General features: G+C 45.4%; 1 protein-coding gene and 1 long non-coding RNA gene across 2 annotated transcripts; one reads left to right on the forward strand and one right to left on the reverse strand.

The window, feature by feature from the left end:
- Positions 1-3,895: 3,895 nt before the first annotated feature.
- LOC148686199 (uncharacterized) lies at positions 3,896-4,997 on the reverse strand. Its single transcript, XR_015948888.1, has 2 exons — positions 4,890-4,997; positions 3,896-4,062 (listed from the first exon to the last, which is right to left on the reverse strand). It is a non-coding gene; the product is annotated as an uncharacterized LOC148686199 (long non-coding RNA).
- On the forward strand, positions 4,060-25,814 carry TRIB2 (tribbles pseudokinase 2). The gene is made up of 3 exons (XM_035109828.3): positions 4,060-4,963; positions 10,489-10,781; positions 23,091-25,814. The coding sequence occupies exons 1-3, from the start codon at positions 4,694-4,696 to the stop codon at positions 23,557-23,559; spliced, it is 1,032 nt and encodes a 343-aa protein (XP_034965719.1). The 5' UTR covers positions 4,060-4,693; the 3' UTR covers positions 23,560-25,814.

Genomic DNA, 25,814 nt, shown 5'->3' on the forward strand with positions numbered 1-25,814 from the left:
CTCCACTGCCTCCCTGCCCCTGCAATATGCTAGAGTTCCACTTCCCTGCCACTTTTTTTTGGTTTTTACTGGTCCTGCTCAATGACAGCCTGACATTAAACAGCCTGAGATTAAACAGGAGAGGTCTTTTCAGCCATGAAGATAAGTAGCAGAAAAATTGACACCAAATTAATTTCCATGGGTCAGACTGCTGTTAAGAGCACAAGAGCAGGGCCAGTATAAAAAGCAGTGGCAACAGATCCAGCTCTGGTCACTACAGGCCATGAATCCTGTGTATCTCTTCCAGCTTTATTTTTTTTAATAGTTAAATTAAGTTTTATGGCTGTATTAAGAGATATTTTGCTGCTTTGAGCAAACTCATAGAACTTCTGTAATCTACAAAGAAAGAAAATCATTGCACTTCATGTTCTAGCCTAATCTGATGATGATGGTGATGATGATGATAAATTTATTATTTATACCCCGCCCATCTGGCTGGGTTTCCCCAGCCACTCTGGGCAGCTTCCAACAAAATATTAAAAATACAATAAAACATCATTAAAACTTTCCTGAACAGGGCTGCCTTCAGATGTCTTCTAAAAGATTGTTGTTGTTGTTTAGTCGTTTAGTTGTGTCCGACTCTTTGTGACCCCATGGACCAGAGCACGCCAGGCACTCCTGTCTTCCACTGCCTCCCACAGTTTGGTCAAACTCATGTTGGTGGCTTTGAGACACTGTTCAACCATCTCATCCTCTGTCGTCCCCTTCTCCTTGTGCCCTCAATCTTTCCCAGCATCAGGGTCTTTTCCAGGGAGTCTTCTCTTCTTATGAGGTGGCCAGAGTATTGGATCTGTCCTTCCAGTGAACACTCAGGGCATTGCCTTTATTCCTTGACTAGTGTCGGCGTCCCCCCTGCTTCCTCTGCTCACCGACTCCCTCCCCTCCCCACTCTACCCTTGTGGGATTCCCTTGTGCCTTCTGCCAAGAAAGCCCAAGAAAGTAGGTTATTTCTCTCCTTTGTCCTCCCTGCCACTATGGAAACCAAGGGAAGGATGCAAGCTTTTCCCTCTTGCTCCCACAGCAGCAGCATGGGTGGGGCAGGGGAGAAAGACTTCCTCCCCTTCATTCCTCTTCTTCCACAAGTGGCAGCAGTGATAGGGGCTTGAAGGGCCACTTAAACCTCCCCCTTTTTGTCTCATGCCACCACGACCGCTGTGCATCTTGAGGCCAGCCAGCCCAGCGCTTCTGTGTTCCTTTCTCATCCCTGGCCACTTGAGGCTTTCCATTCACCACCTCTGGCCATGCTGTAGTTCATGGCACCACCTGTTGGTGACCAAGAAAACTGCACCATGATGACACAAACACATTGTTATTATAAAGTAAGATCATTTTTATAACTTGCTTTGCTGTTGTTGTTGTTTTTTTTTAAAAAAAGCTGAAAAAAGTGAAGGATTATTAACTTCAGTGAAAGAAAGTGACAAGGGAATGGTTTTTCCCTCAGAGTGGTTAGTAGAAAACATCCCGAGCTCTTTTCCTTTAAGTTGCTGGGTGCTGATGGATTCTGCCACAGAGTAAGACTACAATTTAAACCCCACTTAACTGGGAGGATGCCCCAATGAATTTGGTAGGGCTTCAGAATAAACATGGTAAAGGTTGTGTTGTAAGCCCATTTATCCCAGAAAAAGCAGAGCTTTTGCAGCTATTCTAGTATGATGTTGCCAAGTTGTTGTTGTTGTTGTTGTTGTTGTTGTTGTTGTTGTTGTTGTTGTTGTTGTTGTTGTTGTTGTTGGTAGCAGTGCTCCTGTGCATGTAGTGGAGAGGGAAAGCAGAAAGGGAACCAGGTGTGCCTGGGTGATGGACCCTCCTTGTTGTGGCAAGTGAATGAGAAGGCTTTGAAGTTTGTTTAAGGGAAATTACCATAGACGCAGCCAGAGAATGAGAAAATAATCAAGCACTGCAATCATGCTGATCACATTAAACTGTGTTGCTCAGGGGCAGAAGGTGTGGGCTGCATGTTTTTTTAGGGGTGCCATGTTTCAAAAAGTACAATCCCTGGCACCCGCAAAGTTGTTGAGCTTTTGAGCAAACTTCCCCCTACGGCATTTTTACACCCAAAAGGCAGGACATTTCCTGACGTATGGCGAGCCTGCATTTTGGGGACTCTCCTTCCTAGTGCTGCGATCCTGGGTGGGTGGGCTGCCCGGAGGCGCTCTTACATTTCAAAAGTTGCCATTCAGCCACTAGCTCTCCGAGTGTAAAACAGCTTAACTGGTAGGGCATCAGACTCTGAATCTCAGGGTTACGGGTTTGAGGCCCACATCGGGCAAAAGATTCCCGCACTGCAGGGGGTCGGACCAGATCACTCTTCCAACTGTATGATTCTATGAGAGAACCCATCTCTATGGGTTTGTGTGGAAGTAGGAGCGCCAGTTTGGCCCCACCACCATGGGTGCCCAGTTTGCACAATTCTGGCTCTGAAAATTCACAGGGGATTTTGTGGGTGCTCAGGCACCTATGTGTGGAGGCTTCCCCTGGTGAACAACTGCCACTGGGAAATTTTATGTCAGTGTTGTATTGCAGTATACTTGGCAGGGATTGTTGCATTCCGACGATCATTTGGGATGGGGAAGCCAGGCTTTTCATTACAACATGTTGACGTTTATATAACCAAGTTCTTCATTTAAAAAAGAAAAAGGAAAAAAAGGAAACCCTCGATGTAGAGATGCACGAGGATGCCGGGAGGAGAGAGAAAGAGAAACTCCCATCCAAACTGAGGCTTAAACGGAAACAACCGGAGGTCAATGCAACGCCACAACTTGTCACTAGCTGTAGTAGCAGCAGCAGCCACGGCTCACAAAAGCTCCTATTTCACAGCTCGCGCTGCGGAAGGATATTTTACCTTGTTTACCCTGCAGCCGGCTCATTGAGTGAGTGGAAAGAGGGAAGGGGAGGGGGAGGGCTGGGCAGGCTTTGCTCGTGTGATTGGCGCCTCGCCGGCTCAATGGGGAGGCACCTCGGGGCTCGGGGCGGGCCCTCTCCGCGGAGCCAGTCGGCTCTGCGGCGGCGGGGACTGGGCAGGCAGTCAGTCTCTTAGCCAGCCAGCCTGCTCGCCTGCCTGTGCGCTCCGGGTCGGCGTAAATGCGCTGGAGCTGCTGCAGACGCCGCCGCTTGTGACACCCAGTAAGTGGAGAGGCAGCAAAGCAGCGCGCGAGAGAATTCCCAGCGCACGTAAGTAGCTATTAATACATGGTGGGGAGATGATGCCTTGCTGAAAGGGATTGGCTCGGCCATCCCTTTCTCTCCTTACCTCCTCCTCCTACCTCCAGGAATTAGAGGGATCGACGCCTGAAATAACTGAGTATATATACATATATATATATATATTCTACACACACACACATTCTACGTGCATCTTTAAAGTCGCAGCATCTCCGCCGCATCTCAGGACTCTCAAAAGGAGGGACAAAGAGGAAACCGGCGAAAGGAGGTCTCCTCTTTTGCAGAGCTACTATTGTTAAGTATTCGCCTTTCATGCTGCTGCTTCTTTTGCATCATCATCGTCATCATCATCGCCGCTGCAGGCGCGTACCGCTCCAGGATTTGCTGAAAACCGAAGGGATTTTCTCCCCCCCTCTTGTTGGAGATAAATAAGCAAAGCAGCCCCACGCGAAATGGAAGAGCATTGATCCGCGCCTGTCCTTGATTGCACTTTTTGTCTGATCAAAGGAAACGCACGCGAGGGAGGGCGCGCGCACACGCGAGCCGTCGTCGCGGGCGCGTGGATCTTCGCTCACCTCTCTCTTTCCCGGTGGTGACGGTGCCTTTCAATTTAGGAACATTTTCCCTCCCGCAAAAGGAAAAGAAAAAGAGAGAGGAGTTTTGGGGAGAGGAGGAAAAAAATCGATGACCAAATAGCGTATTTCTATTTTTCTCTGTGTGTATTTGTATATATATATTATATTTTTCATCTTTTTGTTGTTGGAGCTCCTTGCTGACCCTCTGAAGTTAAATGCTCCCTCTTCGTGGTTTTTTTTTTCATATCTGGATAGTCCTTGCTATCAGGGAAAAAGCTTCAGACGCCATCTACAGTTAAAACGTAGGAAAAAAAATTGATTGGGGGTGGAAAGAAGGGGGGGAACCCAGTCGTCTGGCTGGTTGCAGCGCGTTACCTGAACTTAACACTTTTTCAGCCGTGCGAGGATTTTGCAGGAGCGCAGAGGAAGCCAAATACTAGTAACAATTATCACCTCTCTCTGTTCTCGACTTGTTCATTCCATTGTTATTTCTTTAAAAAACAACCACACAGTTGCATTTCCTGAGAGGCCACGTTTTTGGAAAGACTCACGCTTTGGCTTTGTTTGTGTCACTTTGTTCTCTTGCGCAAAAGCTCCCCGACGTGCCGGGCTTCTCCGGGAGAGGAGAACCCTTAGGCTTGACCACCCGCTCTCCCGTCTCCGCGCCCCCCACCTCCTGCTTCCTCTCTCGGCGACATAAACTGGACACTAACCCCACGGAAACCTGCCCTCCGAAATCACCTTCTTTTCTTCCGGCGACAGCACAAAGGCATCGTTGCGGCAGGCCTGATCTTCACAATAAACCCCCCTCTCCAAAACGGTTGTGTGTGTGCGCGCGCGCTGCTGCTCGCTCCCGCCTGCATCTGTGTGTGTGATTTTGGGGGGGGACCTTTTTTGGAGGGCTTGCTCTCTCCATCCCCATGAACATACAAAGGTCAACCCCCATCACAATCGCACGCTATGGAAGACCTCGGAATAAAACCCAGGATTTTGAAGAGCTCTCTTCTGTAAGGCCCACCGAGTCCAGCCAGAGTTTCAGCCCCAACCTCGGCTCACCCAGCCCGCCAGAGACTCCCAACTTGCCGCATTGCGTTTCTTGCATCGGGAAATACTTACTGCTGGAGCCTCTGGAAGGAGATCACATTTTTCGAGCCGTGCATCTGCACAGCGAGGAGGAGCTGGTTTGCAAGGTAACAACTTTCCTGCCTCTCTTCTCCCACCCCCTGAGATTTTTTATTTTTTTTTTAAGCCTTTCTCTGTCTAGCGAGTTTATTTTTAGAAAGTACTCAGGGGTGGGGGCTGTGTGTGTTGGGGGCGGCTGCGAACCATTGATTTAAGCACTGGGATAAGTTTAATTAAAACAAACGGGGGGAAAAAAACCCTTGCATAATTTAAACGGCTCTCAGCAACTTTCCAGACAATGGCCACGTTATAATGGTGGCCCAGAGCCAAAGACTTGGGGAGAGGAGGAGGAGGAGGGGAGTTAGGCTCTGAAGGCCACATAGGTGGAAATACGTATAATCTAATTTCCCTCCTCTCTTTCCTTTCTGACTTCCCAAAAGGGAATCCCCTGCTAATTTTCAACCGGTCCTCCGAGGATATTTCACTTCCCTTGGGAGGTTTGGGATGCAAACTTGGCAACTTGGCAGCTTTGCCTCTGTGCAAGACTGTGTAAGCTTACTTGGGAGGAAGCCTGATTCCACAGGGAGGGAGTTTTACTTGCAAGGCGACATGTGGAGGATTGGGGTGTGGATCCGAGTTCTTTTCCCCCAAAAAATGCACCCGAGCACCAAGCCTCCTTGCTACGGATTGTTTGCAAACACAATCGCCCACGTTTCAGCAGGAAATCACAATAACAACAGCAAATCCTTGCACACTTGCATGCTTATTTTGTTAGAAGAGCATGAAGAAAACAACAACAGGGCTCAGATTTGGTAGGTTGCTGGCTTCTCGGTTTGTAGCCTCTTTAGCTCCCCGGTGAAGGTAAACTGTGTGGAAAAAAGGAAGCCCACATGCTTCTCCTATGGAGGCAAGTGGCGCCCATTTGCTCACAGGCGATACTGTTTCCTTTGTTCCTAAACTGCTGTGGTTACTCTTTCTTTCACTGTCCCTGCTGCCCTCTTTGAGCTCTGCTCCTGGAGCAGCCCCTGCAAAGACTGTGTGGGGAAATTGCCACACTACACCACCTTTGTAGTTAAAGAATATTTCCCCCAAAATGTGCATTTTTATGGGCTTGAAAACAAAACCCAAACAAGCTGCAGTCCTAGTGTTGAATCGGCAAGCTGTGATATAGACACATGGACCACCCTTCAATAATCCAAGCTTTTTGGTCACTGTAGACCAGGTGGATGTTTTTATTTAGATTCATATGTGCTGAAAAAATTAAATTGCAGCCCCTGGTTCGTCGCAAAGGGCTCTCTGTTCAGGGCAGTATAAAATATACTGGCCACCCGTGAGTCATGAACCCTAAATCTTAATCAAGATTTAGTTCTGCACAGTTTATATCTGATTTTGGATAGTACCGGTAGAGCCCCTCTGACCTTGCAAAGGACTTCCACTGCACAAGGAACCAGAAAGTGGAGCGATGGTGCAGATCATTTAAAATGCATGCATTAGTTTGTCCAAAACAGATGCAAATCAAAATATTATCAGCCTCCTCTTGTGGGAGGAGCAGATGAAAGCCAAAGAATGAGCAGATGAAATGCAAAGAATGACATCTTTATGAAGATGCACAAATCTCTCAGGGCTGCCTTCTCTGCTTGAAGATTTTCAGAAGCTAGTAACTTCTTCATACACATCTAGTAGTTAAATTCGATCCAAAACCACCTGCGATTGTGTTCTAAAGGTATGGGAAATTACTCTGGTACAGAAGCAGAACTCCTATATGAAATAGCATCTTTGTCCATTATGATGTCTTTGAGCTTCAGGATGGGGAAGTACGGTATTAGGAATTTTCATGTTTTGAGGACACCGGCAACCATTTTTCGTAACTAAGCTCAACGCCTCCCTTTAAAAAAGCATTTCAGTTCCCCTCACTTGTAAAATTGTAACAGTTCATGTTTGCCTTTAAAAAACAAAACAAAATCTGCCACTTTGGCTGCTCCTGAAAAAATTGTGCCCTTGTGTAAACAGCTAATAATAATAATAGTAATCAACCGATTCTTGTCTAAGTAAAAACAGGCTTGTGGATCCCCCCACCCCTGTTAAGGGCCAGATAACAAAGGGGGGCTGATGAGGCTTAATTTAATTTGGCTGCAACCCCCCCGAGTATGCAAAATGCCATTCTAAAATCCAAATCTCGCTGCTGGAAAGAGCTAAACTGGGCTACCTATAAAGTTGCATGTCCTGACTTTGCATTATAAAGAACAACAAAGATAAGCTTTTGGGAAGCCAGTCAGAATGACATTTTTTTAAAACAAAAAAACCCATGGCTGTTAGGGGGGAAATTTGCCTGTTAAGGGGAAACATTTTGCTTGGCTGAGGGCCACACGTTTTTATAGTACTTAGAAGGTGGTCATGGCTGCAGTCCTGATCCTGGTTACCTAGGAGTCAGGCTCATTGGATTCAGCAGGACTTCAGAGTAGACAAATAATACTATGCAGGTGATGTGCTGCAATATTTCACAAGGAGGCTGCAGTGGTGGTGGGAATGTATCTCTGTTCCCACAGCTTCTGGTATCATTGATGGGTTCCCCTGAAAGAAAGACATCTGGAGCAGGCTAAGAACAAAAACAAACATCACCTGCAATGCCTTTTACAGATATGTAGTTAACCGGTCAACAGGCCCGAGTAAAAGAGCTTTTCTCTTGCCACACGTCAGGAATAACAGGAAGAGCTGTGGCGGTTCATTGGAATGCCGAAGCTTGCACTTATTTATAGAAACTTGCTAGAGAGTTTCTTAACCTGCTGCAGTCCTCTGCCTGTTTACCTAGGAGCAAGACCCATTGAATTGGGTGAGACTTAGTTCTGAATGGACACGCATGGGATGCTGCTGCAGGTAGCATAAGAGAATGGCTTCAAGACAGGTTTTGCGTGCCTTAAATTAATTTCTGAATTGCTAAGCTACAAGCTATAGAAAGAGCAAGTGGTGAGCCACAGTCATTTATCCTTACGTTGCGCAATATGGTTGGCCTGCGTTCTTCAGCATTAATCTGACACTGTAACTTCCTGACCTTCATTACCAAGGGGACAAATGGATCAGAAGCTCGCAGACTTTGCGAATAATGAAAGCCTTTGTGTCACACACTGGTTATGCCTTCATACTGCAGTGCACCCGTTATTCTCAATGAAACGTTCCGATTGCCTGGAATCCAAATGTCTCAAGCACTGATTCATTCATAATCGCTGGATTAGTGGAACATTTTTTATATATATACTTGAGTTTCCCAGCATGCTTGGCGATTCCTTACCATTTCATTCACGAGAACACAAGGTGGATGTGCCTGCAAGGTTAGAGAGGCACTCGTTCTGCTTAAAAAGATGCACTAAAAAAACTCCACAAAAATTAAAAAGCAAATACAAGTTTGCAAGTCCATTAGAAGATTTTCCTAGTCTTATGGGTAGGGAACTTGCAGCCCAGGGGGCTCAGCCCCCCCCCCAAAGTGACGTCTCATATGTTTGCCATCATTGCATTTTCACCTAAGCTTCCCTGTTAAACATCTCCCAGCATTTTCTCCTGTGCAAGCCATCACAAGTGAAAGGCTATCCGTTTTGCCTCATCTTAACAACCGCCCGCCCCATCACCGTGTGAACAGCAACCGAAACCTTGTGTTTCCTGTTGCTTAGCAACAGAAACACAGAGTCCTTCCCTCATTTTTTTTTTAGCATTTCAGACACTCAACTCTGAGACGTCACCAAAGGCCTCTTTAACTCCTTCCTTATGTGAAACAGCAAGGGAGGTCTTGGTGAAGTGCTGTTTTCTGTATCTCAGCTCCAAATTCCTATGTGGCGGTCTAGCGTTCTTCAACCTTGGGTCCCTTGCTGTTGTTGGACTACAACGCCCATTCTCTTCAGCCAGCTTAGCCAGTTGTCATGGAAGATGGAAGGTGTAGCCCAAGAACCGTTGGGGACCTAGGGTTGAAGAGCATGGGGATAGGCAAGAAGTGGGGAATGGGATAGACTCTGCCAGCCTAAGTTGGTGCCTGGGGATGGAAGAGGCCCTTGCCTGCATATTGGAGAGGGGAGGAAGGAATTTGAGAGCCTTGGGAATCGAACCTGCAACCTCAGCAGTATCAGCACCACATTCTCTAACCAACTGAGCTATCCAGGCTTTGGGAAAAGAAGGTGGTGCGTAGAAATGGCAAACAAGGCTGTGCCCTACAGAACTACAACTTTTGCCAAGCCCAGGCAGCATGGCCAGTGGTCAGGCGTCATGGGAATTGAAGTCTGAAGGGCACCATGTTGACTTACCCCTCTGATAACCAGAAGAAGGCCGTGGTAGTAGCACAACTTGGTTTGCAAGTTGGGTGGGAACCTGTGGCCCTCCGGGTGTTGCTAGATTACAATTCCCATAATTTTTGACCATTTAGCCCATGGTGGCTGGGGCTGATGGGAGTCGGAGTCCAACAATATCCGGTGCCTCAACCCTGGTTTTTTAAAAATAAAATGGGAATACAGAGGGAAGGGGGAAATTGCGAGACAACTGAGAGTGCAATTATCACATATAAGAAGAGAAAGGTAAATTATGTCAGTAACCCTTTTGTATGAGTGATAAAAATAATAATAAAAGTTTTTTTTAAAGAAAACAACAACTCTGGTTTGCAAGAGAGTATGGCCCTTTTAAAGAAATGTAGCATGCTATGCTTACTTTTTTAAACCTATGGCAGAGTTTTCATTCAGATATGGAGCCAGTGTGGTGTAGTGGCGAGATTGTAGGACTAGGACCTGGGAGGCAAGGGATCAAATCCTCTCTTGGCCTTGAAAGCTCACTGGGTAACCTTGGACCAATCACTGCCTCTCAACTTAACCTACTTCGCAGGGTTCTTGAGTGGGAGAACTATGTTTGGCACCTTGAGCTCCTTGGGAAGCAAAAAAGGTGGGATGTAAATGCATAGAAACATAGAATTGAGGAGTTGGAAGGGATCCCAAGGGTCATCTAGTCCAACCCCTTGCAAAGCAGGAATCACAAATAAATGGAATCACAACTAAATGGGTGCTGGATCCATTGGTGGTATGGGTGGGTGGACAGATTGGACAGCCCCTCAGAGGCAATGCATAAAAGCAAAACAAGAGTGGGGGAACCCTAAGTGTTTTGAAGCATGATACAGTACTTCCCTCCCCTCCCCTTTGCTGTAACTGCATTGGCCATCCAGAATCAGAATTTTCATAGATTCTGAGCTGTCGTTGAATTTTTTTGTTTACAAAGAACCGGATGTTCCCTTTTAAAATAAGCCTATTTATTTTTCTCCCCTCTTATCAGTCAGGAAATTAAGCCATCCACTTTCCTTTCTCTTGCTGATATAATTTACTTAGGCTGGCTGGAGTGTGTGTTGGGGTGGAAACTCTCATTTAGTTTTCAAAAGGAAGAAAACACTTCCAGACCGCACCGCTCAGGGCATAGTCTGCTGAAACAGAAACGCCAGTTTGCAATTTTGACATCTTTGCTTTTGTAATATGCAGAGGGGGCTTTATTAGTTTTTAAATCGGTGTGCCTTTGCTACAGCCTGTTTCCTTTCCATCTCTAACCCTTCCGTTTTTATTGCCAATTGCATCTCTAGGTGTTTGATATCGGCTGCTACCAAGAGTTGCTCGCGCCCTGCTTCTGCCTGCCCCCTCACGACAACATCAACCAAATCACTGAAATCATTCTCGGGGAGACGAAAGCGTATGTGTTCTTTGAGAGGAGCTATGGGGACATGCATTCCTTTGTTCGTACCTGCAAGAAGCTGAAGGAGGAGGAAGCGGCCAAGCTGTTCTATCAGATAGCGTCTGCTGTGGCGCACTGTCACGACGGTGGGCTGGTGCTGCGGGATCTCAAGCTGCGGAAATTCATCTTCAAGGATGAAGAAAGGTAAGGGATTTCTCCCTTCCCTCCCGGCCCTTTGGAATCCACCCATGAGTGTGCCAGGGGTGCAGTTTTGAAAGGGGTTGTTTTCTGAAGGTTCGTACTGTTAGCCCCATGTTGGAAGTAGAGGAAACATTCCTGCCAGTTTTGACGGAAGATCTAGGAGGGAGCAGGTGGTGGTTAGTCTACCTTGTTTCCTTCTGGCCCCTGGGGTGAAGCCGCCACCATGTAGCTGAAGCTAAGCAGGTCTAGGTGTGGTCAGTGCCTGGATGGGAGACCTTGTGAGAATCTGTCTGTACGGTGATGAGTTCCATGAGAGAAACATGAGATTGAGATTGTAATGGAATTGCACACATACATTCATGCGCGCACGCACACACACACACACAATGTTCCTCATAAACTAGAATCTGTACAAGTTAACTTGTAATTTTCCTCTTTAAACCAAGTTAATGCTCCTCCGCACGAGCACACACTCACACTCACACTCTACACTCACAAACGTATCTTTTGAACTGTGGAGTTGTAGTTTCCATTCATTTTATTCCTGGGAAAAGGTGTGGTTTTTTTTGTGTTTTTTTTGGGCAGTTACTGTGAGAGATTGCTTTGAGTAGAAAAGCAATGGATGAGTTTATAAGATAAATAAAAAGAAGAAGGGAAGAATAAAGGGTGTTTTACCCCCCCTCACCCTCCCCGATTTGGCTACTGCTTAATCTATATTCTGATTTTTGGAGCAATAAGCCCTTGTTGCCATGGTGTCGTAAACCCCAACCTACCCTACCCACTGAAAAGTTTGTCTGGGACTCACTTCTGCCTTGCAGTGAATCTTGCTCCAAGTGGCCCAAAAGGCTGCCTCTGTTGGTTACAGGTGGGAACATGGAAACTAGAGGCAAAGAGTGTGCCTTCTCATTTAGGGAAAAATGTGGCGAATCACTTAACAGACCTCATACTGGTCTGTATAGCTAGGACAGGTGCTGGTTCTTTTCTAAACGGGATGTCCGGGTTCTTTTAGTACTCTTATGCGAGTGTTCAGTTCGGGGGTCCACGCATAAAACCCAAAAACGTGCAAAGCCAGGAATCCTCGGAACTGCCGCCCACCCCTGTACAAGGTGTGGGGAGCTGCTTACCTGTCTTGGGGCTGCTTACCTGCCTCCTTACCAAAGCTGAGGAAGGCTGCAATAATAGCTGTGTACGGGTGGGTGGAAATAAATAAATCAAGAGAGGGTTTCCTCTCTCCATTCATTTACTTCCTCCTCACCTGCAAAAAGCTGTGGTTGTGTTTTAAAGCATTTTGTGGAGATGTCACTTTTGGAGCAGAGGTTCTAAAACACACACGCATATGCCAGTTTGCAATGCATTAAGCTTGACTTGAAGGGACCTTTGGTAATTCTTTGTTAATGTAATGAATTAACACATGTTAAGCTGGTTTCTTAAGCTTGCTAATAATATCCGCGGAGGTAAGGAGACTGGAGGAGGCAGTGGAAGGGAAAGACATGTTCCTTGTGTGATGTCCTGTAAATACAGCCGGGTTTTTAGATGCTTGGGATGACTGGATAAGGCAAAGGGGGTGTTTTACCTTTCCTTCTTGGCAGCATAAGCAAGCAAGCAAGAGTGAGCCTCTGCTAATCAGTGCATTTGGGGCTGATGATGTTTGGAATTCCTTTCCTGCTTTTATCAGTTTTCTGGGGTACTTACATCACATCAGGTAAATGCCACGGTCTGGAGATGGCAGGCACAACAGGAAATGTAGCACCAGAACAATGAGGACCAGAAACAAAAATTTGCTCAGTCTTCAGGGTGACCTGCAAAATATTTTTCCCCCTTGAGAGTTAGAATTTTTCCTGCATTACCTAAACCTCCTTAGCATGTTTCATAAAGTCTTCTTCAAATGTGAAGCGTGCAACAGTACATTCCTGAAACCACAATAATTGGTATCTACAAAGGAAAAAAACTGGCCAGTGAGTTTGACTGACTGATGAGGGTGTTCAGCTTTCCTTTTCTTTGCCATCGCTGGATGAACGTTAAAAACGCTCTCACACTTTTTGACTGTTTCCCCGCCTACCAAGGAAGCCAGGAAAGGTCAGCTTCTTTTCTTTTGCCAACACATTGACAGCTTTTAAGAGTAGGCAGATCATTTACCTGTTGTGTTACACACACACACACACACAACCCTGTGCGCACACAGGCAAGTCTTTCTTCTTTGCTTCCCATTTTCCAAATACTGCAAAATGCCCAATTCCTAGCTGGCAATATGGATTTGGCAGAATAAAATTGGTGGTGGTTAGTAATAGGACATGTTAACTGCAAACTCAATTAGTTAGACTGCCTTCTCAGGCTGTGATGTTCAAGCTTCTTCACCATATTTCCTGGGTGACGTGGAAGGAACTTTTGATTGTATTCAAAGTACTATTGATTTAGAACTCAAACATCTATAAAGATATTTTTTGGGGGGAGGGGGGTTATTTTGTGTTTCAGCTGTCTGCCAGGCAACAGTATTTGTTGCCAGGTTCTGTAAACTGATGCAGCTTGAATGGTGCGTTGTTAGAGAGGAAGGCGAAATGCATTGTTTGGTAAAGGTAAAGGACCCTTGGATGGTTAAGCCCGGTCGAATTCGACTATGAGGTTGAGGCGCTCATCTCGCTTTCAGGCCAAGGGAGCTGGCATCTGTCCCCAGACAGCTTTTCCAGGTCATATGGCCAGCATGACTAAACCACTTCTGGCACAACGGGACACCATGACGGAAACCAGAGCACACGGAAACTCCGTTTACCTTCCCGCCACAGCGATACCTATTTATCTACTCGCACTGGTGTGCTTTTGAACTGCTAGGCTGGCAGGAGCTGGGGCAGAGCAACGGGAGCTCTCCCTGTCACACGGATTCGAACTGCTGACCTTACGAACAGCAAGCCCAAGAGGATCGGTGGTTTAGACCACAGCGCCACCTGCGTCCCCCTCCCGCATTGCTTTTAATGTGCTGGTTTCTCCCCACCCCTGCGCCTACAATAGAGTAACTGAGGTCTTGGTTGGAATGAGAAGGATTTTGAATACAGTTCCCTATGTTCCCCTGTAGTGGAACATGGAACTTGATTTAACTTAGGAGACTTAGATCAGTTGATAAATAGCTACCTTCATGCAGCGGCTGTGGGGTATTTTTCCTTGCACACCTTGTCCCAACTATGAATTTGGGAAGTCTGGTTGGGGCATGTGCCCTAAAGCCTGAACTGGAATACTTACGTGGAACCAACCCCCCCTTCCATTTAAACACCCCCTCCCCATTTTCATCCAATGAATCTTATAGGTCAGTGTGTGTAGAGAGCATGCTCCCTTTTGTGACTGGCGCATAGCTGCCAAGTTTTCCCTTTTCTCGCGAGGAAGCCTATTCAGCATAAGGGAATTTCCCTTTAAAAAAGGGAGAACTTGGCAGCTATGGACTGGCGTTTGGTTTGCTTTCCCTGTTGTTACACATTCCTTATTTCCTTTCTATATTCCTGTGATCTTGTACTCTCATGGTTGCTTGTTGGTAGTACTTTGTCTTCCTTGATTCTCCCTAGTTCTTAGCTGTTGTGTGGCTCAGGAGCACTGTTACCAACTGTTACCAACAGGATGCTCATAGACTCCTTGTACAAGTGTATAAATTATGATCCTTAATGCTTGGAGGTGCAGTTCCCCAGCTTTACATTTTCTGCGCTATGGGTAAAGACTTTGAGTGCTTTATGATGCAAGAATTGAGGTTTGTTTATTACCTGAATGGAAGCTTCAATAGGCTGCTATGCAGCAAATATGCCCTAGATGCTTTTAGTCATTCCGTTGATTGTTGGGAACTGCCCGAGAAGCCAATGGGCAGTGCATACAACTTTGCCTACAGTATTGTGTGCTCGAAATGGCAACACCTAGATCTCTTGTGTGGATGGAGTTGTCGCAGCAAAATGGATGCAAATCATTTGATGTCGGAGCCAAAGCACAAAGGCATGGTCCCATCTATCTTTCAAGTCTGTTGCTAAGGATCAATCTGTGGGTCTTGCATAAAATAACTTTTATGTTCTTTTAAATTATAAGAGTCTAGAGCTAAAACGCTGCCTAGGTACAGAGCTTGCTTTGAGTGATAGATTTATTTTTCTTGCCAGAAAATTATTAATGTTTGGAGGGTATTAAATCTTCAATTATATTCAAAATATTAGCTGTCACAATATTTGACACTGAAAAAGTTTGTGCTCGTTAATCAGTCTTGTTAACAAGGTTGGGATCATTTTTAAAATATTGAGACTTAAGGCATTCTGTTTACTTCTGAATTTCCTTGCATAGTAAGAGATTTGTCTCTAGATGAGAGTTGAGAAAGAACCCGACTTTCCTTTGCGTTTTGTGCTAATCTAAACATCAGTCCCAATAGTTTAAAAAGCCAGTGTGGTACATGAATGCCTACTAGGTCTGCATGTAGTTATGTTGGTCTGCATGCTTTGATTACCTAATCCCACCTGCTTACCTTGTTTAGCTAGGATTTGCATTACAACCAAAATCTGCAAAGGCAAGAGTCAGTCCTAGCAAGACCTAAGCTGATCAAATAGCATATCGCTGTAGCAGCAGCAGTGGCATAGGAGTTACTTCCTATTGGCACAGTCATGCCTAGATTGAATAGTTGTGTAGGTATGATTCCTTCTGATGCTCATGGTACCTGGACCTCCAGGGAAGACAGCAGCGAGATACAACTGGCTTGCAGGAAAGTAGGTATTGTGCCACTGTGGCACATAGGAAGTGGCCTTGTACCAAGTAATACCATTGGTCCATCTAGTGGAGCATTGTCTGCACTGGACTGGCAGCAAGTCTCCAGGATTCCAAGCAGGGGACAGTCCCACCTCCTTGGAGATGCTGGGGACTGAAGCTGGGTTGCTCTCCCACTGCCCTTCCCCTTAGCAGCTGGACCTAAGGCTTAGCTAATGGGTATTCACAGTCCTACTGTATTGCTTTCTAGCTATACCTTCCTGTAGTTGCTTGGGTAGATCCTTTCAGGTTTTTGCTCTGTTTTGTTTTGGTTTTTTTTATTTGACAATTCAGCGAAAGGAAACTCAGCCCACAAAAATGTGACCAGAGACACAAGCTGTTACATTCCTTACTGGTTGCCAAGTGTAGTAAGATTTCTCAGAGCAATGAATGACTCTGGTTTTTTAACCGCCTATCACCCTTTATTGCAGCCAGCTGATTTACAGTGATTTACAGTTGGAGCTAGTAACCTTTTGAGCAATGCTAAAGGGGGGGCATGGAGGAATTATGGGAGGCCCCTGTGTAGGACCGTTAAGGCTGAGCTTATGAATTTATTGGTTCCGGAACGATCGCAACATCGGCGATGGGTTTCTGCAGTCATGCTAGGTCACAAAATGCTCTGCAGCTTTTGTAGCATGCTTCATCTCAGAAACCCTGTGTGGTAGGCTGTTGCTTTTTCCACTTGGGGAACTGAGGCTGTAGAGTTTGCAATTAGATAGACTCCTGGTTGCAGAGGTTCCGGGGTGGGGGGGTGGGAGTCCCATACTCTTTTCACACTGAATTTGTCCTAGTTGTCAACATCAGGTGGCAGCACTGATCTGTTAAGTGTCGGCCCAACACAGACAAGACTGAGCATATATTCCAGATTCTTAGATCAGGGTAGCAGGTGTGCTGCTCTCCAGAGGTCGCTGGACTAAAATTCCCACCATCGTTGACCATTGGACCCTTGCTAGCTTGGGCCGATGTGGTCTGACAATATCTGAGACCCACAGTGTTGGGTATCCCTGCCTTAGATGCCAATATGAAATTTCCAGGGATCTGTGCACCAAGCTACACATTGCACTTAATGTATAGTGTACCAGGATGTCGCCCATTTTTAATTTTAGTTAATTGCAAGTGCAGACGGGGATGGGAATGTTTCATGGCATCACAGCAGGAGAACAGGTTCATCGGAGTCTCTGACAGCCCAGATTACAGTTCCTCTGTGGTTGGTTTTGAGCTGGAATTGTGTGCATGTGGGGTATCAACTAGAATGGTATTTTGCTGAAGTTGCCCCCAATAGGCTTTGCCACCTGTACCCGATTTTGCTGCTCCCTGATCCACTGTTTGTACCAGCACTCTTTGCCTGGTTTGTGGGTCTGGCTGAAATTCACCATTTGGAAGACCAACCACAAGCATGCTTAGAGCTTGGATAGAATGTTGGAGGAGGGGGAAATAAAGATCTGCATTTAGTTTTAAATCAAATTGCATCCTTTTACGGCTTTTACCATATGCAAACCATCCTCTGCAAGGCGACGTCAGTTGGTTTCATGGTTCTGCAGATCTCGCCGGTAAAAATTGAGTGGTGTTCCATTTTCTTTTGTATTCCGGTTTCTTTCCTTTGTCCACTTTGATTTCTGTACTATTCCCTCTTGCTTTCTTGTGTAACTCTCCCCCCTTGAGGTGCACACATGCTGAGAAGCCTTGTTTATGTAATTATTGAGGATGATAGTCTTCATTAACTCAGAACCGAGAAGAAAGTCACAAGGTCAAATGGAGGATCATCTTTGCTGTGGCAGGTGAAAGAAGAGGTCAGTTTTCATCCCAGAAGCACCCCACTTTTTTCTCATGATTTTTGAACTTGCCCATGTGTAGAAAGATTGTGGGAGGGTTTTTTTTATTTGTCTTCTTTGGGCAATAACTCTCATTTATCAAATAACAGAAAGGGAACTGTTATGCAACTTCGTTTGGCATCAGAGTTTAGACTACCCTTTTTGGATTTCAACATCTACTCATGGATCATTATTATTTGCTTATATTGAGTAACAAAAGATGCAGCAGTGGAGTTGATAATCCTGATGAGTGTTGGTGCCTGGCATCTCAAGACATGATACGTGTAAGGGTTTGAGAAATCAAGTCTTGCATCTGCTCCTTATTTTTTACTCCCCCTTTCCAAAGTGCCACATTGCCAAAGACCCAGCAGGTCTACAGGACTGTGAATGCACATAGTGGCAAGGATGTTGTAGTTCCATGCTCTGGAACTCGATGTGATTCCACATACCCCTTGTGACATGCTCCGATTGACTCCTTTGTTTGAATCCTGCCCTCCCATTGTGATGACCCCCACTGACTTGTTTAGGGGTTTGTAAAGTCACGTTGCTTCATTTTGAAAACATAACGTTCCACCACCCCTGGTGGGGTCCCAGCCATGTAGCACCATCAGATCCTGACTAACTCCAGCTCCAGGGTTGAAGGGACCTGTGGTTCTTCAGATGTGTTGTTGGACCACAGTTCCCCTCACCCTTGACCATGCTGACGGGGGTTGATGGGAGGTGGAATCCAACAACATCTAAAGAGCTGCAAGTTCTCAACCCATCGTGTCCCTTCGTTACCGTGCCTGCAGGGTCACCGTGTGGTCTCCTTAGCCCTGGCAGAGACTCAAGGCGTAGGCTCTTTCCAGATCAAGTGCATTGTTCTGCTTGCGCGGTTACCCACTACTAATGTTGCATAGTGCTCTGCCAGCATGCTGGGTGAGTGGAGCAATGGCATTGTGCTCAGTGGGTTTCATTTCAAGGATAGGGTTTCCCTGTGCATCAGAATCTCTTTTGTAACCCTCGGATTCATCAGGGAAGAATAATGTGAACCGCCGTAGAGGGGGGAAAATGTGTAGGACATGCTGATTGTTTGCCAGAAACGGATGCTAGCTCAGGAGTTTACTTTGAAGGTCCTTCTGGAAAAGGCTTAATTGATCAGGTTTTGTTACATTGCAAAAGGGCCAAGGCTGAATGTACTCGAGTAATGAATGGCATATTGATAAGAAATTCAGAATGGTATTGTTTTTCATGGGCTTCCCTGACGGTTTCTATGGGGACAAAGACGCATTTCCCGTCTGAGTGCTATTTGCTGCCCTCTGATTGCACTTCTGTGGTTTCATTCACCAGTAATGGGAAAGCATTCACAGGCAGAATAGCTTCCCCTTTTTAAATAGCAATGATTCAAGCTTGCTTTTTCTTTTTTTTTAAGCATTAGACTAATGCAGGGTTCTGTCAGTGATCTGAGAGCTGCATAATGCTGTCTGCCCAAGTGCCTCTTCTATCTCCTCTTCCGAACTGAAATGATATACTCTAATTACACTGGCTCTGACAGAAGGCTTTGCATTATATAGTAAGTTTTATAAAGCGGATCTTATCTAGCTGTGTGGAAGCTCCTATTTATCTAACTAATTTCAGTGCAACCATTCCCATGGCTGAGGGAAACAGCAAAACAATTGGTTCACAGGATGTCTTTAAAAAATGGAAGCTAGGGTTAGGAGAATATTCTTTTTTTTCCCCCATTCCGACTCTAAATCTAGATTCTAATCTAAAACAGGATGCTGGCAACTTGCTGCTTGAAATATCCATTGGAGTTTGTCCCTTCTGCGTGCGGCACTTTGCTTAGCAGCTGGGTTCACAAAAGAGCATTGCAGGCAATGCCATAAATATAACCCTGGTCATAAATGTAACCCTGGTCACCGCTGTCTGCACCTACCCTGGGTGCATGGCACAATGTGGCTTATTCTTTATACATTGCAGATAGTTTGGAAATGACGTGTTTCCCTCCCTCTCCCCCCGCCCCCCCAATTTTCTGCCATGTGCTAGAGGCAAAGAACCACCCACTGGCGTTCACTTCTACAGACTTGGGAGAGAGGTGACAATTCATTGTCCTGGGCTTTCCCTCTTTCCCTGCATTTGAGATTGTGATGCCAAGCCAACCAAAATTATGGACAATGCCACAGTTCCTAATCATAATGTGTCATCCTTTTGTTTCTCTTACTCTTCGGATGCGCTAGGGTAGCAATTGTCTGTGCTAAATAATTTTAGGGTTCTTGTACTTTCCCCGTAATCAGTTTTATGAACAAACGAAGCGCCCCCCCTTCTGTGTGTAAAAAGCTACCCAGACATTGATCCATGGTGTATTTGCTCTGGTCCAATCCATTCAGCAGGATGAAAGCATGGCTCCTCCTCCTCCTCCTCCTCCTTTGCTTTATCCTGCGAGAGATTATAGTGGAACAGGCAGATAAAGGCCAGCTGTTGTTCAGTGGCCTGGTTTAAAGAAAATCTGCTTTCCTGTGTCTGCAGGTCCTTGATTCTTCAGTACAGTATAGAAAAGGTTGGTGTGTGTGCGTGTGCTGAGAATCAAACAAAGCCAAGATTGGTATTCCAGTCTTTGTGGCAGGAGTCCGACATGTAACAAAAGGACACCCTTTTGTTCTGAAAAACCTGGAGTCCATTAAGCAACGGATATCTCAGGAAGGGAGACGATAGTTGAGGTGGGGAGGGTTCCTGGCCCCTCCAATGTCAGATTCTCTGCTGAAGAATAAACAGAAGAATATGAGACATGGGAAGTGCATAAATCTTTTGGAAAGGCAAGGACAAAAAGCACGCTGCTTTCTGGTTTCTTATCTGTGGCAGTTATGGGCATTGCATGTTGACTGACACAACAGCAGAGATAACCGAGGGAAAGCAGGGTTGGCAAAAGGGTGGGGATGATGAATACATAAATTGCCAGGAGATGAACAGAATAAAGCAAATACCTTGTATGCATATTCAGCACGACACACGCTTAAGTTAACAGGGTGTACAAAGGAAAGGCAGCTTCTATATTCTTCAGAATTTCTGTGTTTTCTATATTTCGTTCCAGAGACCCAAACAACCCAACCCTCCTATATTGATAAAAGATCTGTTGCTGGGGTGGATCTGACTAGGATAAAGCTGGCGTCACTTGGTGGTAGGGATTTAACATACGCTGAACTTGAGCTAGAACTGTATGGGAACGTCAGTTGTGGGGACTGAGAAAGAAATATGCTTCCGCAGGTCTCAGGCATGGAGAAGAAGTATAGCTCAGTGATATAGCACAGGACCTTTCCGCTGCCCCCTCAGATTGTACGTGAGATGTAAATGGTGTGTGCTTCTGAGAAGATCACCTGGAGGAAAGTCATTGTTTTGTGTCCAGCGTTTGAAATCTGCCAGGTTCCAGGCACATTTTGCACCTGGCTATCAGCCACTTGCGACCATCTGGAGGTACATGTTTTCACACACCAACAACGTGTATCCTGTAGTATTCTACCCATTACATTTAATCTGCACAATCGAAAATAATTTCAGGAAACGAAAGGTTGTGTTGAAAAATGCAACTTCCAAGCCGTCTGGCCCCAAAACGCCAAACAGGTGTTCCGTTTTGGCGACTGTAACCCTGGTTTTAAGGAGCCATTTGGCGCCTAGCTTATATACCGTATCTGAGTTTCTAGCTCTCTTGGTTTGCATCTGTAAAACTCCCCATATCAAGGAAGATCTCAGGGAGGAGAGCATACATAATAAAAAGCATAAAGCCATTAATTTAAGCATCGTTAAAAATCACATTAGATCCACAATTCAGCCGCAGCGTCTGAAATGGTCATATTCATTCCCAAACCCCTGCCAAATGCCTCTGTAACCAGATGTGTACTAAGCTGTTATCTGCAAAACAATCAGCGAGGGAGGCAGACTTAAAAGAGAAGCTGCGAGCATGTTTTTAAGTATGCCTTGATTAAAAATGGGAAGTCAAGGCTATATGCTTCAAATCTTGCTTGCCTCTGGTTGTTCATCCTTCAGGCAAGTTGTGCCTGACTGCAGCTAAAGAGATAGCGACTATGCCCTGTAATAGTTTATCACTGTGTTTTTTCCCTGGGTTTCACTTTTTAGCTGGTCCATGTGTTGCCCATTTGGAAATGGGTGCATGTGCAGTACTCTGGCAGCACTGTTGTACATCGAGCAAAATGTGCGACTCAACGTGCGGCCACAGCTGCACTTACGTTGGCCTGGATTTCTGCAAACCTTCCACCTATGTTTGGAAGCGGGGCGAACAATGGAAATAGGCCATATATCTCCCGTTGTGTGTTGCTGGGTAACACACACACATAAGGCTAGGTGTCCATTGTGCACATAGTGTTTCTAGATCGTAAACGTGAACCAGCCCTCCAAGAGAGACAAAGCAATCAAGGGCAGCTTTTGCTGGTGTTTTTAAAAAAGCAAACAGTTGTTTCTGGAAATAGTCAAGTTATAGAAGAATGGTGTGGAAGTGAAAGCAAAGTACAGTGGTACTTCTGGTTACAAACTTAATTCGTTCTGGAGCTCCGTTCTTAACCTGAAACCGTTCTTAACCTGAGGTACCACTTTAGCTAATGGGGCCTGCTGAGCCACCGCCGCATGATTTCTGTTCTCATCCTGAGGTAAAGTTCTCAACCCAAGGTACTACTTTCTGAAGGAGCGTCTCCACCCCCATCGTTCTGCCCGGACACTGAGGTCCAGTGGCGAGGGCCTTCTGGTGGTTCCCTCATTGCGAGAAGCCACGTTGCAGGGAACCAGGCAGAGGGCCTTCTCGGTAGTGGCACCCGCCCTGTGGAACACCCTCCCATCAGATGTCAGGCTACAGCAGAGGCCAGTTGCTGTGCTAAGCAAACACATGACTTTGCATCACTTGTGTTCATTTTCTGTACTTAAGTGTGAGAGTCTGGTTGACTTCTAAGGCATGTCTATATACCAAAATGAAACAAATACCTTAAACTTGAGAAATGGGGATTGTGTCTAATGGGAAAACCATGCCTTGGAGGGAAAACTTACTGGGTTATGGGTTACATTGGTATCTTTTCTGTGTGGTCTTTAGCTGTGTTTATGAAGCACCTCAAATGTTGTTCTTAATAATAATAATAATGGACATGATGGGGCTTGGCTTGGCTTATGTAGTTCTCTCCAAGCTGTCAGTTTTATAAAGTAAAAACCACTGGGGTTCTGTTTTCCAACAAGTCCAATGAGATGTGTGAAAGGACATTTCTGAAATAGTCAGTCCCTATCTTAAACTCCCTCCTGCCAACCTAGCAGTTCGAAGGCATGTCAAAGTGCAGGTAGATAAATAGGTACCGCTACAGCGGGAAGGTAAACGGTGTTTCTGTGTGCTGCTCTGGTTCGCCAGAAGCGGCTTTGTCATGCTGGCCACATGACCTGGAAGCTGTACGCCGGCTCCCTCGGCCAATAAAGTGAGATGAGCGCCGCAACCTCAGAGTCGGTCACGACTGGACCTAATGGTCAGGGGTCCCTTTACTTTTATCTTAAACTCCCTGGATATTCATTTGCCGGACCAGCTTCTGGCATTTTGGGAAATACCTGGGTCGTTTCCCAGTGCCTCGAGAATTTCGGACGCTGATGTCCATGTACACATTATCTCTCTGCTAAGAATTGAAAACAATTGTGAGCATTCTTGAATGTCCTTTGTCTTTGCGCAACAAGGCAACTGCGTGGGTATTTTGTCAGTGAGTCTAACCGTGGCCTGTCTCTTCTTGCCCTACAGGACTAGAGTAAAATTGGAGAGCCTCGAAGACGCTTACATTTTGCGAGGGAACGACGACTCCCTTTCCGATAAGCATGGATGCCCCGCCTATGTGAGCCCAGAGATCTTGAACACAAACGGCAGCTACTCTGGCAAGGCGGCCGACGTGTGGAGTCTAGGAGTCATGCTGTACACCATGCTCGTTGGACGCTATCCCTTTCATGACATTGAGCCTAGCTCTCTCTTCAGCAAGATCCGCCGCGGGCAGTTCAGCATTCCAGAGACTCTATCCCCCAAGGCGAAATGCCTTATACGTAGCATTCTGCGCCGGGAGCCCTCAGAAAGGCTGACTTCACAGGAAATTCTGGACCACCCTTGGTTTTCTACAGATTTTAATGTGTCTAATTCAGGATATGGTGCTAAGGAAGCAACGGATCAGCTGGTGCCTGACGTCAACATGGAAGAGGACTCGGACCCGTTCTTTAACTGAGCGGCGGGGACTAGTGTTTTGGGTGCTGCATGGCCAGGAAGGGACAACATGAAGGGAGTCCTTTCTGGCCGTGCAGAATTATATCTGTGTCTCAGCCTGGCTTAATAGCGAGAGAGAGAGAGAGAGAGAGAGAGACAACCTGGAGTTCTTTTTTTCCCTGGTTGACGAAGGAACGCCCAATAAATGAGCTAACACCGCAGATGTAGCATGTGGATGGTTTAGATGGGAGGAATCGTTGCTATTCAGTTAGATTGACATAGAAAATAAAGGAGGCGGCAGCACACAGAGAGACTGTAGCTTCTCATCTTTATGGAGCCAAGGACACTACGCATCCCAAGTTCCAGTGCAGCCACTAATCCACTCCTGATTCCGTTTCGTTCATGTATTTACAGTTCCCAGTAAATAGAAACTTTTGCCTCAACTTGCATCTTGGCATCGCACTGTTAGATATTTAACTTCAGCCATTATTCAGGGAAGGTACAATTAGCTATTATTTTATTCTTTGTTTTCCTGGATTATTCTCTCCCCCCCCCCCAATCTGATGTTTAATAGTTACAAGTGAGATTCATTTTCAGCGGGCGGGCGGGGGGTAGTGCCATAGCTGCCAAGTTTTCCCTTTTCTCGCGAGGAAGCCTATTCAGCATAAGGGGAAATCCCTTAAAATAAGGGATAACTTGGCAGCTATGGGTAGTGCACAAAAAGGAACACACGAGAAGTGGGTGCTAAACCATGTCTTTTGATAGGTTGTTCTAAAGTTCACATTTCTCCTAGATTCCTTATTTTATTTTGGGCCAGGAGGGATTAACATTTAAAACGTTCTTTTCCACATCCCTTGAAGGGAGGAAAACTCACAAGTTGTTCAGGGTTAGTTTGATTATTATTATGATTATTATTTTGGTCAAATGGCTTTGTGGCAGGAAGCAGTTACAATCCAGATGTTCAGACGTATTTGACTATTTTATTAGCAAAACTGACAACAACGGGGGGGGGGGATTGTCCATATTTGGGGTTGTGTTTTTTTCTTCTTAACCGGGATTGGAAACACTGGCTTCCACTATACTGCATATAAATTTTGACCATGTTATTTGGGGAAGGCCACCTTTGCATCACCTAAAGAAGAAAAAGGGCGAACCCCTAATCCTGTAAACAAATTTTCCTCTGACACCCCTGAACGTGATCAGAAGAGCTCTTTATATTTGAAGGGGAAAAGGCCCCCCATCACTTACTTTGTGGAAAGGCAATGACTTTGGTTTTCTTGTTTTTGTTTTCTAAACAGGATACTGTTTTAAATTTTCTTCTCATTGATCTATTAATAAGCTGAATATTACCACGACACAGATCTGTCTCCTAAAAAGTACACAGTAATATGCACCTTTTTGTATTGTCAAGACTTATTTATTGATTAAACTGTCACAGTTGTGATGAATTAAGCCAGTACTTAATTACGGGTTGACTTGGGGGTGACATGTTACATGCTGTAGTTAACACACTTCTGTTTTTGCTCTTCAGGTATTCCTGTCCCTAAATGATAATACTTTATTTTTTACTATTATTTTAGCCCGCCCACCCAACGCCAGCACCTTCCTTAGAGAGCTTTCATTTTGATTTAGACTGGCAAATGATTTTTATTACTGCTTTTTATATTGCTGTATGATATTGAGGGGGTGTTGGGGGGGGGACACACACACACAAGAAAACAAACAAAACAGAAATCTCTTGGCATAAATATTTGTGTTTCCAGTACCTCAGTTGTTCTGATGTTACTGCCTGTATGCGTTTTTTGTGAAGTGGTCATGTTTTTTGGATAGGTACACGTGGACTCTGTAGTATGTAAATGTTACTTGAATTTTGTGCTTAATTATAGTTATGTGGCATGTGCGTACTTGGCATTTGACGTATGGATGCTAATCACCTGCTCTTGCAGGGAAGGTTTCGATCCCACTCTCAAGTTGATAATTCCACAGTTCCTTATCAAGAGACAGAGCTGCAGCTGACCTGCCTTGGTTCTATTTTGGTATCTTAAGAATATAAAGGAGTAATGTTTTTACACTCTGAAGATGGTGCTGTGTTGAGGGAGTTCTTTTTTTAAAAAAACAAACACAACGGCAATGTTTATTATTTTATAAACTTGTAGGAGGAAAGATTGGTGATGTGCATGGTGGGATTTTACTGCCTCTGGTGCTTTGTCTTGTATTTGGTTTAATGTTTTTTGTCCTAATCTCTTCAATAAACAAAATTGTGCATATTTAACTAAA

The sequence above is a fragment of the Zootoca vivipara genome, chromosome 3 (genome assembly GCF_965207765.1).
Source record: "Zootoca vivipara chromosome 3, rZooViv2.hap1.1, whole genome shotgun sequence".
NCBI classification, from domain to species: Eukaryota; Metazoa; Chordata; class Lepidosauria; order Squamata; family Lacertidae; genus Zootoca; species Zootoca vivipara.